General features: G+C 43.1%; 1 protein-coding gene across 1 annotated transcript; it reads right to left on the bottom strand.

Annotated features, from left to right (window-relative positions):
- Positions 1–6,292: 6,292 nt before the first annotated feature.
- On the bottom strand, positions 6,293–6,865 carry LOC126232993 (gustatory receptor for sugar taste 43a-like). The gene has a single exon (XM_049942833.1). It carries the CDS (start codon positions 6,863–6,865, stop codon positions 6,293–6,295), a length of 573 nt encoding a protein of 190 aa, XP_049798790.1.
- Between the last annotated feature and the right edge of the window lie 9,527 nt (positions 6,866–16,392).

Below are 16,392 nucleotides of genomic sequence, written 5' to 3' on the forward strand. Positions count from 1 at the left end.
ATTCAAGACACTCTGTTCACAGCATAACGAAACAAGAGCACTGCAACACAGCGCCGTTGTTACATCACATTTAATCGTTGGTTATGAGCAGTGAAGAGTTTCTCTGACACACATATTCTTTGACGCCACAGATGGTCTTCGCAGTGGCCACCGCCGCCCCCGGCCTCCTGGGTTCACCTGCTGTCACAGCGGCAGCCGCCGCCCCCGTGGGCTACGCCGCCCCCGCTGTTGTCGAGGCCGCCTTCGCCACCCCTACTGTAGGCTATGCCAACCAGCTGTAGCTGACCTCTCCCCGCCTCTGTAGCCTACATCGCCTCTCCTGCTATCATCCAGAACCGCTAATTACAGACGGGTCACCTCAGACGCCGCCTATTTATTTATACACCGTTTCGCCAATGTTTGCACACCAGTCCCGTAAACAAAGTAACTTTTCTCTATAAATTATTTTGTCATCTTTATTTATTTTAGTACCTAAAACTTCCCCTTGGTATCCACATGTATTCCTGTACGTATAAACTTCCAAAATACTTTCTTCTACTAAATAACAGACATTACATGTAACCTCCATACACCATTGCATATGGATATAGTAATTAAACTAAAGAGAATTAAGGGATTATATTAATGACTCGTGCTTTAAATTGTTTTAGCTTGAAACTGTTTAATAGGCACTACTTTGTGTTGACGAGCAGTACTTTAAACTTCTAATGTGTTGAAACCAGGGCAATGACTGTCTAAGAAATATCGTGCCTGATGAGCGAAACTAAATGAGGAAACTATATAATGGGCGCCCTTTGGTGGTTTACTCGGACATTAATGTAACACTAAATGAAAGTTGCTCTTAGTAAGTATTGATGAGATAGCAGTGCAAAGAAATCATGACCACCAGAAGGTAGACGAAGAGAAGCTCAGGCCACACGTCTTCCAAACACAGATTAGAACACTGAAACATTACCTTTATACTCTAGAAAAGGAAACGATAACTGGTACAGAGAACGACAAAACTTTGAAGTTTATATGTGGGGTCATTATTTCGACTGGCGATACATGAAATTTCCCACATGGGTGGGCAATACATCGAGCATACAAGTTTTAAATAGCCTTCGAGTTGATGACCAACTTTCTAACGACCTGAAATCAGCGCAACGTCTTTCTGCAGTGAGGACGATGCTTTCTGCTCTGAAGCGATAATCGACATAAACATCAGATTTTAGACAGATTGAATACGCTTTACATTTATACATACTGTTGCTACGTAAACATAATATTTCCTGATACCTTTTAGAATCCTATAACATCATAAGTGAGATAAAATAATTAATACTATTCTTAGAACGTTTTTTTGTTCCATTTAAACTCAACAAGGTCCCAGATAAAAAATGTAAACATCACACTTTTCGCGTTGCCAATGTATTTCGCAATTATTGAAGACTACTGTGACATCATATCTCTGGAAATTAATTAATTTTTTGTGTAGTAAACCAAGTGTGGTTAATAAATGGAGCTTTGAAAGCTTTTACCCACTGCAGTCACCTAGTGGTAACAGCTGGAACAACTCATGGTAGTCAGGCCGAACTTGTTTCACTTTTTAAGCAAGTTGAATTTGAATGTGAATGTGAATGTTGAATGTGAAACAGGAGTTAATTTGATTTTGCGTTTTCAGAGTTTAGAGGAGGGTACTCGAAGTAAAACTCACCTTCAACAACTATGTATTTCTAATTGGTTATTAATATTTTATAAGCAATAATTCTGGCTGATCCTTTCTTTGCTTTTACTGTACGAAGTAAATACATGCATTGTGAATTCAGGACTTGAACTCTCAATATATTTATATGTTCAAAAGACACAACACCGCGTCATTATAGATAAAAGCAGAAATGTTTAGGAAGATTTTCTTATTATTTCTAGTTCACTACTGTAATCCGTTGTCGAATTTATCTGTATGTGCTAAAATTTCGTTTTTCATGTCGACATAATAGTCTATGGACGAGAGCTGCTGTTGGGAGAGAGATATATTTTATTTACGCTCAAATGTCGGCCGAATAAAATCAAATGGCCCAGATGAGTTATTAGTGGAGATGAGGTTACGACAATACTCCTAACTGTTAGTCATTGTGAAAGGCTGAAAGAGAAAATTTTTCTGAATTAATGTTCTTTTAGGTATAGTAAGTGAAATAAAAACCTGAAACGCCACACCGTCACAGAGGAACCATCAGGGCCACACGTTGTTTGTAATCGCAACAAAATTAAGGACCATAGCACTTAACTGAAAGGTTGTAGGAGGCTCGTGGTTCCTGGTGGAAAATGGATGAGTTGAAGTTAGATATACAACGAAGTAGTGACTCTGGTCGCAGGATGGACAGAATTTCTACTCGGATGAGTACAGGGTTTTATATACAAAATCAAACGGGGGTATCGCAGGAATAGGTCTATTACTAAATAAGGAAATAAGGATGCAGAAAAGCTACAATCAACAACATAGTGAAGGCATTATCACAACGCCGAACACCTCCCACAGTAGCACAAGTTTGTGAGCCACATACCTCCACAGATGATAAGAGATTCAATGTATTTATTATGAGACAAAAATAAATTATGCAGATAGAAAGGGAAACGAAAATTTAATTGTAATGGAGAACTGGAATACAACAGTAGGACAAGGAAGAGAAGGAGAATTATTAGTAGAATATGAACTGGGGACAGAGAGAAAAAGAGGAAACCACCTGGTAGATTTTGGCATAGTGTGTAATTTATTCATTGCTAGCACTGTATGCGTAGAAGAGACCAGGACGGGTAAGACAGAGATTTAGGAACTAGGTCCTACAATGTAAGATATTCCAAGGAGCAGATGTGAACTCTGACTGTAATTTATAGGCTGTAAACTGTAGATAAAAACTGATGAAATACCAGAAGGGTAGGGGACATATGTTTTGGGACTTGGATGAGTTGACAGAACAATTGGTTATTCTGAGTTTCAAAGGGAGCATTAGGAAACGATTAACTGAAACTGGGGAAGCAAGTATAGTAGAAACCGTATGGTAGCTTAGTAAGGTGAAACAGTGAAGGTACTAGAGGATCAAATAGGTAAAATGGCAACGCCTCGCAGATATCCTTGGATATCACACGAGGCACTGAATTAAACTGATAAAGGATATTCGCAGAAAGTGCAGAATGGGAAAGCAGAAAACGATAGAGAGCAAATACAATTCCGCTGAGGCGTGTATAACTGCAGGAAAGATAGTTACCACCGGTAGCAAAATTAAAGTAATTTTTGGAAAATAAGAGTAGTAGCAGTATGAATATCAAGAGTTCAGATGGAAAGCCGGTACTAAACAAAGAAGGGAAAGCTGAAAGTTGGAAGGAGTGTATAGAGGGGCTATACAAGCGAATTTATCTTGATTGTAATATCACCGAAAAAGAGAGGAACTAGATGCAGATGATATGGGAGGTATGTTTGGGAAGAATTTGACAGAGTTCTGAAAGACCTAACACGAAACGATGCACCTGGAGAATACGACGTTCCCTCAGACGTACTAACAAACAAGTCCACCTGACGCGCATGATGTATGAGACACGCGAAGTACCCCCAGATTTCAAGAAGAATGTATTAACTCTAATTACAAAAAAAGCAAATGCATACTGGTAAGAACATTACGGAACCATCAGTTTCAGATGTCATGGTTGCAAAATATTGACATGAATTATTTACGTACGAGTGGTGCAGGCCGACCTCAGATATGATGAGTCGGAGTTCCCGGAGAAATGTAGGAACACCGGAATACCGTTGGCAATAATGACCCAACAGTTTATCTTAGAAAACGGGCTAAGGAATGGTAAGTCTGCGTCTGTAGCATTTGTAGACTTAGACAAAGCTCTTGACAATGTTGACTGGAATCTACTTTTCGGAACTCTGAATGTAGCAGCTGTATTATACAGGGAACGAAGCTTATATACAAGTTGTATAGAAACCAGACGTCAGTAATAAGAGTCCAACAGCATGAAAGGGAATCAGTGGTTGAGGTGTGCGTAAGGCAGGGCTGAAACGAATCCCTGGATTTACTCAAACCCTGGAGCTACGCAATCTGTACACTGAGCAAGCAGTAACGTAATGCAAAGAATAATTTGGAAACTGCATTAAAGTTCAGATATAAGGGAAAACATGTTTGGGGCTTGCCAGCGATATTATAATTTTGTTAGAGACAGCGAAGGACTTGGAAGAGCTGCTGAATTTTTTGAAAGGAGTCTTTAAGATGAACATCAACTGCTACAAAGGAAAGGCAGTGGAATGTGGTCAAATAGATCAGGCGATTCTGACGCAATGGGGTAAGAAAATGAAACACTAAAAGTAGTAGGTGAGTTTTGCCTTTTGGTCAGAGAAACAATTGATGATGGCTGAAGCAAAGAATATATAAAAAGGTAGATGTCAACGCCAAGAAAAGCGTTTGTGAAGAGCGGTAAGTGATTAATACCGAATATAATTTCAAGTGTTAGGAAATCGTTTCGGGAGGTATTACTCTGGAGCGAAGGCTTCTGTAGAAGCGAAACGAGGATGATAATAAGTTCAAACAAAATGAGAACGGATACTTCTGAAACGTGGGGCTACAGAAGTATATCGAAGGTAATGAACTTAATTCGGAAGAAAATAAATTTGTGGCACAACTTGTCTAAAAGAAACGGCCTGTTTATAGAGCACATTCTGAGACGTTAAGGAACTGAAGGATTGGTGCTGGAGGGAGTGTGGGGCTGGGAGAGGGAGGTAAAAACAAAAAAAAAATAGAGGTAGACTAGGCGATAAATGAAATAAAGCAGTTTCAACTGGATGCCGGTTGTTTTAGTTACTAGGAGATGAAAAGGCTTGCACGGGATAGAGTAGCACGGGGAGCTCCACTACACCAGTCTTTGGACTGAAGATCAAAACAGTAACTCAACCTTGGGCCTAAAAAGAATTTGAAACACTATTTACATACATTGCTCCTCATTATACATATATATATCGTCTGTGGCATTTAACCCATGCGATCAGAGATATTTGAACTTTTTCACATTTGGATTTCGTTGCTAGCTTTGATTTATAGATAGTGTCCACGGCTCGTGATCTTGCCGTAGCGTTTTCACTTCCTGCGCACGGGGTCCCGGGTTCGATTCCGGCGGGGTCAGGGATTTTCTCTGCCTCTAGATGACTGTGTGTTGTGTGTCTTTCATCCTCACTCACTCGCAAGTCACCGTGGTGGCGTTAAAGAAATTGTGGAGCCGAAACGCCCCGCGAGGGGTCTCCCGGCCACCAATGCCATACGCTTATTATTAATATTATTTATAGATTATAAATAACTTCTTATGCTGGTTCTGGTACAGTAAAGAGAGCTGTTGTATTGAAACCAGTGAATGCACACAACAATTCTGTAGTTTCAGATCTTCAAAGCGCGTCAGCACTTGAGTGTTTGCTCCCACTGCACGGGCATGAAGTGTCAATACATTCTGAATGCTCGTAAGCTGCTACGTTTGTTTGTGTATCAGTGGCAGTGTAATGTGTGGTTCTTAGTTACTCGTCATCATGGTACGTGTGAGGCGTGTGTCAACTTTGTGGCGAATATTGACGGTTTTTGGCAAACCATTAACATGTTTTGATACGCCAATTTTCTCTATCAGAGGTGATCACAGAAAAGAAAGAAACTTAATACAACTTCTTGTGCATGATGAAGTGTGTTAGTGTTGCAAAAACAGTATTGACATTGTTCTGCCGGTGGTTTAAGGTCATGGAGAACCAGCAGGTGTCCTATATGTTATGTGCGTGCTGTAGACGTGGGGCATGATATCACCTGCCTCAGGTACTACGTAGGAAAGAAAGTTTTAAAAGTAACATATGTTGGAAATATCATAATAAAATAATAGCTTATGCTGGAGCCCTAATACATCCTCATGCTTTGGAGCAGTAACCCAATTCGGTGCTGGAGGATCTGCTCTATTATTTATGTCACCTGATTCAAAGGAACCATTTTAGAGCTCCATTTTCCATGCAGGCTGTAGGTAGAAACAAAATAATTACACACATATACTATAAAATTTTTCAAAACAGCTTTATTGCTATTTGTTTCTTTAGAAGCACATGTCTCTCGGTCCTATGGATAAAACAAACACTACGAGTAATTGAAAAAGAATCTGCACTTACCACGCAGCTATTAGGTAATATGACACAAACTTTGAGTTTGCAAGATGATGTTTCCAGCAATGATAGCTTCCGTACATTGCACTGTTACAAGGAGAGACGCCCTTCCAAACATCAGTATGTAGTACTTCACTTATGGAATTGTACAAGTATCACGATATAAGTGACTGCCGCACTAACCGTGGCTGTGAAGACATGAAGGTCGATGTCACAAAAACCCATAGCGGAAACTCGTAGTCTGTCCATTGGAAGTCGCAGAACATCGACTGCTGGCCCGGGACGCAGGAGCGGCTGCAGCCTCGACAGGAGCAGACCAGTCCTGTCGGCGCGGTCAGCCGCCGAGGAACACACCCAGCAGACCACCAGCTGGCGTAACAGGACGTTAGTAAGTGCAGAAAAGTTCACGAGTATTTCCGCTCTCTTGTCTGTTTCTTGAGCCAGGATTATAAGCCAATAGGCAGAGCAAGTCATCTCGACGAAATCTCCCAGGATGGCCAGCAGCAGTGCGGGTCCGAAGTGGAGACCGCAGAGGCGAGCGCAGCGGTGAAGAGCCAACCTGGTGCGCTGCAGCCGCCGCACCTCCGCCCCCACCGCCCCCGCCACCACCGGTTGTCCTGCGCGCATCGCCAGCTCCTCCAGTTCTTCCTCGCTGCCCGCCGGCGGCCGGGTACTCCTCAGCAGCTGTCTACAGACGATGCCCATCCTGTGTCGGAGTACCAGCACAACGGCGAAGAACTGAACTCGCCAGATCGTGATAAATCCTTGAAGGCACAGGGAGATAGTAGCTATTGGCCAACGTCTGAAGAAATAGGTTGCTAGTACGCTAACTCGTATGACAACTAAAACAAGCACTGTAATGGAAAGTAAAATTGCACTTTGGCGAGTTTTGCGATATATTTCCGTTCTGTAAGTGTGATCTCGCATGGCGAGCAGCGCATCTGCCTGTTGCACCAGGTCCGTGATACTGCTAACGTTATCTTGTCCAGTAGACAGAGATCTACATAAAATTGTAGCTGGTTCCAACATTGACAGTAAAACAGATAACACAATTACAAAACGCGCTGTCATAGGGGAATGCTGATCTGTTATGATTATATGTATTACTAAATAACTGCAGTAAAAACCAAAGGCAATGACAGAGACAAGCCACATCAAACATATGAAGTAGCCTGTGAGTCTCTTTAAAGACACTCTAAAGGCACAAGTTGCAGAATTTTTGTTGTCACTGATGATGGGAACCAAACCAAACATTTGAAATATAAGGTACAATGGTCTCACTGCGCTTTCGAAACTATGACCACTCGATTGAGAAACAGATCTGTATGGACTGATCATAATTGAAAGAGCTCTCCTTGTGTAACCGAGTAGCTCACACGACTGAGTTACGACCTAGTTGTCAGACAGAGCACAAAATGAGAATTCCAATTTTGTTGATGGGATAACGATCGAAACGTAATTTCACGAATACCAGTAATGAATCATTAGCGCTAATGAGTCGTTAACTTGAGAGGATAGGCCCTGAAATATTACATCCTGTGTCAATCGCGGGCTAGTTGTTTGTAGACCTATATTACAACCAGTAATAATTTAAGGACAAGTGTTAAGGCAATACAAATGTTTCATATACCATCTCGGAAATAGATTAAAGAGAACATTATAAATTTCTAATCTCATGAATTAATGTAGTACTTTGGATATGGTTTGAACTGACAGCTAGACTGATTCACGATAAAGACATACTTATACATTCTATTATCGTTATGCCTGATATGTTGTCTGGCTATAGATACTTGGCGCTATCTGCACAAAGCCAGTGCAGATCACTCATGCTGTATAGTTTGAGACAAGAAGCCATTCCAGAGCTCTGCGACCACGATGCACTTACACGCAAAGTTTCTGTGCCTAGATCACATTTTACTTATTAGAATTGAAATTTATACATTTTTCTAGATAGCAGCTCGTATTTCCCCCCTCAGATATTTTGCACACCTGATGGAATATTTCCTGTCTGTCCTGGTTCTCCAACGGACCTTCATAATTCCGAAGGAACGTCGTCTGCTGCCGGGGCTTGTTTCGACTCAGGTCTTTCAGTTTTCACACAAACTCTTCTCGCAGTGTCGTTTGTCTCAACTCGTCTTCACTTACTTACATTTCTTTTTCTATAATCTTGTCTTCAGGCCTTGTATGGTCCCTTTAAATATTCCTTCCACCTTTCAGCTAGCCTGCATAACGCAGTTTACCAATATTTGTCAGAGAATAACCCATATATCCTTCAAAGACACAGAAAAATACTATGAAAAGCTGCGAAATAAATGCAATCTGAATCAATATAAAACGACTCTTTACTGTTGCGATTCTCAATCTGCAGCTCTCCACTCTAGTTTAACCTGTGCAGCTCTTCTCATTACTGAAGCACTCCTGTAACAACATTAATTTTAAGCCAATTACTGTGTCATACCTTGGTGCACCTCTTCAGTTCTTAATTCCCACTTCCAAACTTTACCAAACTGACTACTTCTTCATACCTCGAGACATCTCCTATGAACCAGTCCCTTCCTCTAGTCACGCTGTGCCACACATTTCTTTTCTGCCCATTTCGATTGAATCCCTCGTCATTTGTTTTCTGATCTATCCATCTAATCTTCAGTATTCTTCTTATTGCCACTTTTCAAAAGCTTCTATTTGCTTGTTGTAGGAGCAGCTTACTCTCCACGTTTTATTTCCGTACAAGTCCAACCTCCAAACAAATGCTTTGAAAAAAGATATTCCCTTCCATAAATTTACATCAGCTATAAACAAATTGTTTTTCAGACGCACTTACCCTGCTGTTGTCTGGCTGTCTATTTACCCTTACTAATTTGGCCATCATCAGTTACTCTGCTGCCCAAGTAGCAAAATTCATCTACTATTTTTAACAGCTGATTTTCTAAAATAAGTAGCTCAGCATCGCCTGACTTTATTCAACTATTTTCCATTCCCCTTGTTTTACTTTTGATTGTGTTCATATCATCACCTCTTTTCAAGACACTATCCATTCCCTTCGACTACACTTCCAAGTCCTGTGTTTACTCTGCAAAAATTGCAACGTCACTGACAAAAATTAAAGTTTTTATTTCTTCCCCGTCAACTTCAGTTTCTTTTTCAACTTTCTCCTCAGTTTTCTTTACTGCTTGGTCATTCTACGTATTGATTGACAACAGGTATAGGATTTAAATCTCCCTCACTCCCTTTTCATCCATTACCTCCCTTTCATGTCCTTCGGTTCTTGCATGTGCAGCTTAAATGACCTTCCGTTTCCTGTATTACATCCCTGCTACCTTCAAAATTTCGGGAATAGCAGTCCAGACCACACTGTTAAAAGATTTGAAAGGTAAGCTTGTATGTGTCTTGAAACACTGCGCCATCGATAGCTCGCGCTACGCCTCCTAGAGGAGGATCCTCAGTGTGAAAGGGGCGAGGCACGTTTGTCGCGATTGACGTTGAGACGCTTTCCCGGAGAAGGCAGTTAGTGAAGCAGTACGGACGGACAGCTCAGGCCTGCGGGGCAACAGGCAAGCTGTTTGTTCTGCCGACCGCGTGACTTCCAAGTTGGTCTTGCTGAGCATCTTCCCGTGGTCAGGGACGTGCACCAGAGACGGGAGTGGACGCACTACTGCATTGGTTGACCAGGTTTGGAGACGAGCGGTGGGTCGTCGTCATCAACTCATCTCCATGCGGCTCCATGTTCTTCCACTATGTGTCACACCACAGTGGTTCTGCGTGCCCAGCGAGCTACTTTTAGTTAGCTACTTCGGTTCCGAGACCACACGGCGTTCATAAAGAATGAGGTGTTTGGTCCTGCTGCTTCTATATCGGAGTTGGTTCAGCCTCCTGTCGCTGTTGCGCCCTATTCCTGAGTCCGATCAGGAGCGTGTCGTTCTTGTCAAAACATAATGACTTCCATTTGGTTATTACAATAGAGTTATAACTTGATTGTGTGTTTTAAGGTACTGGGGTTTTGTAAATTTCTTTTAATTTCAATGTCATTAATCGTGACATTCACAATGTTGTTATTGCCTATTGCCTTGTGTACTAAATCGCCAAGCCGTCTTTGTTAGCTACGTGGAATTCAAAAGCTTACGTGCGTCACCGCGGCAAATCTTGTTGCTTGTATTTTTGTGGATCATATTTGCAAAACCGAGCCTGTGTTTACGTATGTGAGGTTCATCGGACAACTGTTGATGTCTTCCTTCCACCTAAGTTTCCAGTCCCGTGGCACGGTTAAGTACACTCCTGGAAATGGAAAAAAGAACACATTGACACCGGTGTGTCAGATCCACCATACTTGCTCCGGACACTGCGAGAGGGCTGTACAAGCAATGATCACACGCACGGCACAGCGGACACACCAGGAACCGCGGTGTTGGCCGTCGAATGGCGCTAGCTGCGCAGCATTTGTGCACCGCCACCGTCAGTGTCAGCCAGTTTGCCGTGGCATACGGAGCTCCATCGCAGTCTTTAACACTGGTAGCATGCCGCGACAGCGTGGACGTGAACCGTATGTGCAGTTGACGGACTTTGAGCGAGGGCGTATAGTGGGCATGCGGGAGGCCGGGTGGACGTACCGCCGAATTGCTCAACACGTGGGGCGTGAGGTCTCCACAGTACATCGATGTTGTCGCCAGTGGTCGGCGGAAGGTGCACGTGCCCGTCGACCTGGGACCGGACCGCAGCGACGCACGGATGCACGCCAAGACCGTAGGATCCTACGCAGTGCCGTAGGGGACCGCACCGCCACTTCCCAGCAAATTAGGGACACTGTTGCTCCTGGGGTATCGGCGAGGACCATTCGCAACCGTCTCCATGAAGCTGGGCTACGGTCCCGCACACCGTTAGGCCGTCTTCCGCTCACGCCCCAACATCGTGCAGCCCGCCTCCAGTGGTGTCGCGACAGGCGTGAATGGAGGGACGAATGGAGACGTGTCATCTTCAGCGATGAGAGTCGCTTCTGCCTTGGTGCCAATGATGGTCGTATGCGTGTTTGGCGCCGTGCAGGTGAGCGCCACAATCAGGACTGCATACGACCGAGGCACACAGGGCCAACACCCGGCATCATGGTGTGGGGAGCGATCTCCTACACTGGCCGTACACCACTGGTGATCGTCGAGGGGACACTGAATAGTGCACGGTACATCCAAACCGTCATCGAACCCATCGTTCTACCATTCCTAGACCGGCAAGGGAACTTGCTGTTCCAACAGGACAATGCACGTCCGCATGTATCCCGTGCCACCCAACGTGCTCTAGAAGGTGTAAGTCAACGACCCTGGCCAGCAAGATCTCCGGATCTGTCCCCCATTGAGCATGTTTGGGACTGGATGAAGCGTCGTCTCACGCGGTCTGCACGTCCAGCACGAACGCTGGTCCAACTGAGGCGCCAGGTGGAAATGGCATGGCAAGCCGTTCCACAGGACTACATCCAGCATCTCTCCGATCGTCTCCATGGGAGAATAGCAGCCTGCATTGCTGCGAAAGGTGGATATACACTGTACTAGTGCCGACATTGTGCATGCTCTGTTGCATGTGTCTATGTGCCTGTGGTTCTGTCAGTGTGATCATGTGATGTATCTGACCCCAGGAATGTGTCAATAAAGTTTCCCCTTCCTGGGACAATGAATTCACGGTGTTCTTATTTCAATTTCCAGGAGTGTATTTACCGTTTCCGCCTCGTGACGTGAATTGTAGCTGAATCTCAGTTGGCGGTTGAACTTTTTTCCTATCAGGGGTAAGTAAGGGTGGTTGCCTTGGCCAGCTACCTAATTATCTCTTACAAGGGGAGGCCGCCAATTGTGAAATTCAGATTCGATTCATACTGCGCATAATAAAAGCTCATGGCCAGAGGTGTAATATGGCAAAGCACCGAGATGCACTTCTCAGCCGTTGTCGAGAAAATCGAGTTAAAAGAAACCGTTTCGGTGAAATACTCTCTACGATTAATAGTTTTCTACAGCGTCGTGGCGCAGCGGTAAGCGCTCGGGTTCGTATTGCGTAGGTCGCCGGATCGAATCTCCCGCCATGCAACATTCTTTTATTATCAGTTTTTTGTAATTCAAATATATATATATATATATATATATATATATATATATATATATATATATATATATATATAAACTATTAATGAATTGCTTATGCATGTTGGTGAAGGCGGATCGCTCTCCAATTGTACCGCCTCCATTTTTCCGTTTGTTTAACAGGGTGTACCAAAGCTCTCCCGTCCGCACTGATTTTCGACGATGTTATAAGTTGCGCTAGGGACCGCATCTACCCTCTTTAGAAGTTATCAGACAATTACGCTGTTACGCGGCGGCTCGTTTCGGCCCATTCAACATCTGTCCTTCAAGTGTAACGAGCGAGTAACGGAGTTTATATTTCATACCTGCCACAGCAAATTTGTGTTCGTGGGGTTTCTATTCTAATTCGAACGTTTGACTTACGCTATACGTATTCGTTTCGGAATATCGTTTCTACGTCTTCCATTAACTATACGTGGTTAACATTATGAAGACAATTAATAACATTTGTGAAATACAACTTTGTTGGCGGAAAACATAATGATGTTCGAAGTCGCCAGTTTTTCCACGACAAACGACTTTCAACATCTTATTATATGCATAATTTTTGCAACTGATTAACGGGAATATATATATATATATATATATATATATATATATATATATATATATATATAGATCTGTGTGTGTATATATATATATATATACACACATTTGAATTACAAAAAACAAATAATAATAAAAAAAAAGGTTGCATGGCGCGAGATTCGATCCGGCGGCCTTCGCATCACGAACCCGAGCGCTTACCGCTGCGCCACGACGCTGTAGAAAACCATCAATCGTAGAGAGTATTTCACCGCAACGGTTTCTTTTAACTGTCGATTTTCTCGACAACGGCTGAGAAGTGCATCTTGGTGCTTTGCCACATTACACCTCTGGCCATGAGCTTTTATTATGCGCAGTATGAATCGAATCTGAATTTCACAATTGGCGGCCTCCCCTTGTTAGTTAATTTTCACAAATGCTATGTCTACACTGCCAGCATCTAATCTGATGACCTAAGTTTTACTTACACTACTGGCCATTAAAATTGATACACCAAGCAGAAATGCAGATGATAAACGGGTATTCATTGGACAAGTATATTATACTAGAACTGACATGTGATTATATTTTATGCAATTTGGGTGTATAGATCCTGAGAAATCAGTATCTAGAACAACCACCTCTGGCCGTAATAACGGCCTTGATACGCCCGGGCATTGAGTCAAACAGAGCTTGGATGGCGTGTACAGGTACAGCTGCCCATGCAGTTTCAACACGATACCACAGTTCATCAAGAGTATTGACTGACGTATTGTGACGAGCCTCTTGCTCGGCCACAATTGATCAGGCGCTTTCAATTGGTGAGAGATCTGGAGAATGTGCTGTCCAGGGCAGCAGTCGAATATTTTCTGTATCCAGAAAGGCTTGTACAGGAACTGCAACATTTGGCCGTGCATTATCCTGCTGAAATGCAGGGTTTCGCAGGGATCGAATGAATGGTAGAGCCACGGGTCGTAACACATCTGAAATGTAACGTCCACTGTTCAAAGTGCCGTCAATGCGAACAAGAGGTGACCGAGACGTGTAACCAATGGCACCCTAAATCATCACACCGGGTGATACGCCAGTATGGCGATGACGAATACATGCTTCCAAACTGCGTTCACCATGATATCGCCACACACGGATGCGACCATCATGATGCTGTAAACAGAACCTGGATTCATCCGAAAAAAAATGACGTTTTGCCATTCGTGCACCCAGATTCGTCGTTGAGTACACCATCGTCTGTGATGCAGCATCAAGGGTAACCGCACCCATGGTATCTGAGCTGATAGTCCATGCTGCTGCAAACGTCGTCGAACTGTTCTTGCAGATGTTTGTTGTCTTGCAAACGTCCCCATCTGTTGACTCTGGGATCGAGACGTGGCTGCACGATCCGTTACAGACATGCGGATAAGATACCTGTCATCTCGTCTGCTAGTGATACGAGGCCGTTGGGATCCAGCACGCCGTTCCGTATTACCCTCCTGAACCCACCGATTCCATATTCTGCTAACAGTCATTGGATCTCGACCAACTCAAGCAGAAATGTCGCGATACGATAAACCGCAATCGCGATAGGTTACAATTCGACCATTATCAAAGCCTGAAACCTGATAGTACGCATTTCTACTCCTTACACGTGGCATAACAACAACGTTTCACCAGGCAACGCCGGTCAACTGCTTTTATGTGTATGAGAAATCGGTTGGAAACTTTCCTCATGTCAGCACGTTGTAGTTGTCGCCACCGGCGACCCCCTTGTGTGAATGCTATGAAAAGCTAATCATTAGCATATCACAGCATCTTCTTCCTATCGGTTAAATTTCGCGTCTGTAGCACGTCATCTTCGTGGGGTAGCACTTTTTAATGCCCAGTAGTGTATTTTACTTAAACATTACTTCTGTGCTCATGAGGCTGTCATTCTATGTTTGTGCCTTGGGGCGGGTTCCAAATAGTTGCTTAGTAAAGGGGTGTGGTTTGCAACTTATCGGGATGGCCGTAAGTAATTTCGGGTCAGGACCACACTGCCCCACACGTGATGGTTTCACATCAAGCTGCTTTGATTGGTTCAAATGGTTCAAATGGCTCTGAGCACTATGGGACTTAACATCTGTGGTCATCAGTCCCCTAGAACTTAGAACTAGTTAAACTTAACTAACCTAAGGACATCACACACATCCATGCCCGAGGCAGGATTCGAACCTGCGACCGTAGCGGTCGCGCGGTTCCGGACTGAGCGCCTTAACCGCGAGACCACCGCGGCCGGCTGATGCTTTGATTGCTTTGTTCAATTTTAATGAACTCCTTTTAGGTAATCCTGAATTATTGGTTGTATTTTAGGTAACAGCAACAAAGGCAAAGCGAGGATAATGAAACGTAGTCGAATTAAATCAATTGATGCTAAAGGAATTAGATCAGGAAATGAGACACTTGAAGCAGTAAATGAGTTTTGCTATTTGGACAGAAAAATAACTGATGATGGCCGAAGTAGAGAAGATATTAAATGTAGATTGGCAACGGCAAGTAAAGTATTTCTGTAGAAGATAATTTTTTTAACATCGAATATAGATGTAAGTGTCAGGAAGTCTTTCCTGAAGGTATTTGTCGGGAGTGCCGACATGTATGGAAGTGAACCGTGGACAAAAAAAAAAAAAAAACCAGATTAAACAAAAAGAGAATAGAAGCTTCCGCAATGTGGTGCAGTAGAAGAATTCTGGAGATTAGATGGGTTTATCACGTAACTAATGAGGAAGTGGTGAATAGGAGTCGGGAGACAAGCAATTTATGGCACAAACTGAACAAAAGAATGGTTCGGTTGATAGGACACATTCTGACGTATCAAGGGGCCACCAATTTAGTATCGGAGGGAAGTGAGGGTGGCAAAACCCGCAGAGGGAGACCAAGAGATGCATACAGTAAACAGAGGCTCGAACAAGATAAAGTAGCATGGAGAGCTGCAACACACCAGACTGAAGGCCACAACAACTACATACTAGTCAAACACATCCTAAAGATGGTTGTGGCCTAGCTATTTCAGATCTTTATTCTTAGAAAATTTAAAGAGGTTGTTATACAACTTTAATTGGTGAACTATTATCTTGCTGAAGAAGTTTAAAAACAGCCAACCAGTTGCAAACCAAAGGTTTATTTAGCCCTTGAGATAGGTTCGATATTTCTAAAATTATCTTATTCAGAAGCAGTGGGTCTTGTTACATCACATGGTGGTAAATTGTATTAGCTGAAGACGAGCGGATCTTCTCATGTATAAAATTGATATAAAAACCAGTAACATCATACGTAATGGCTTAACACAGTCGGCAGATTACAGTCTGCGTACGTCAGAATAAATACACAAATACATTCGCCCACTGCTATAGGCTTTTGCCAACTAAAGTTATAACACGGGTGAAAGGATAAAATATTTACGTAGCCTAAGTATTCAGCAAACCAGATAGAATGGCCAACAGCTGGCCTGACTTGAATCATGACTACAGTAAGGTGGCATGATGTATGTGGTACAATTAAGCTAAGTCGGAATGAAAAGAATGACCTGACTAATGAATCACTGTGTAATACATGGTGTTG

Source organism: Schistocerca nitens, chromosome 1 (assembly GCF_023898315.1).
Source record: "Schistocerca nitens isolate TAMUIC-IGC-003100 chromosome 1, iqSchNite1.1, whole genome shotgun sequence".
In the NCBI taxonomy this organism is placed as follows: domain Eukaryota; kingdom Metazoa; phylum Arthropoda; class Insecta; order Orthoptera; family Acrididae; genus Schistocerca; species Schistocerca nitens.

Coding starts and splice junctions, on each gene's coding strand:
- LOC126232993 (XM_049942833.1), bottom strand. CDS start 6,865: ATGGGCATCGTCTGTAGACAGCTGCTGAGGAGTACCCGGCCGCCGGCG.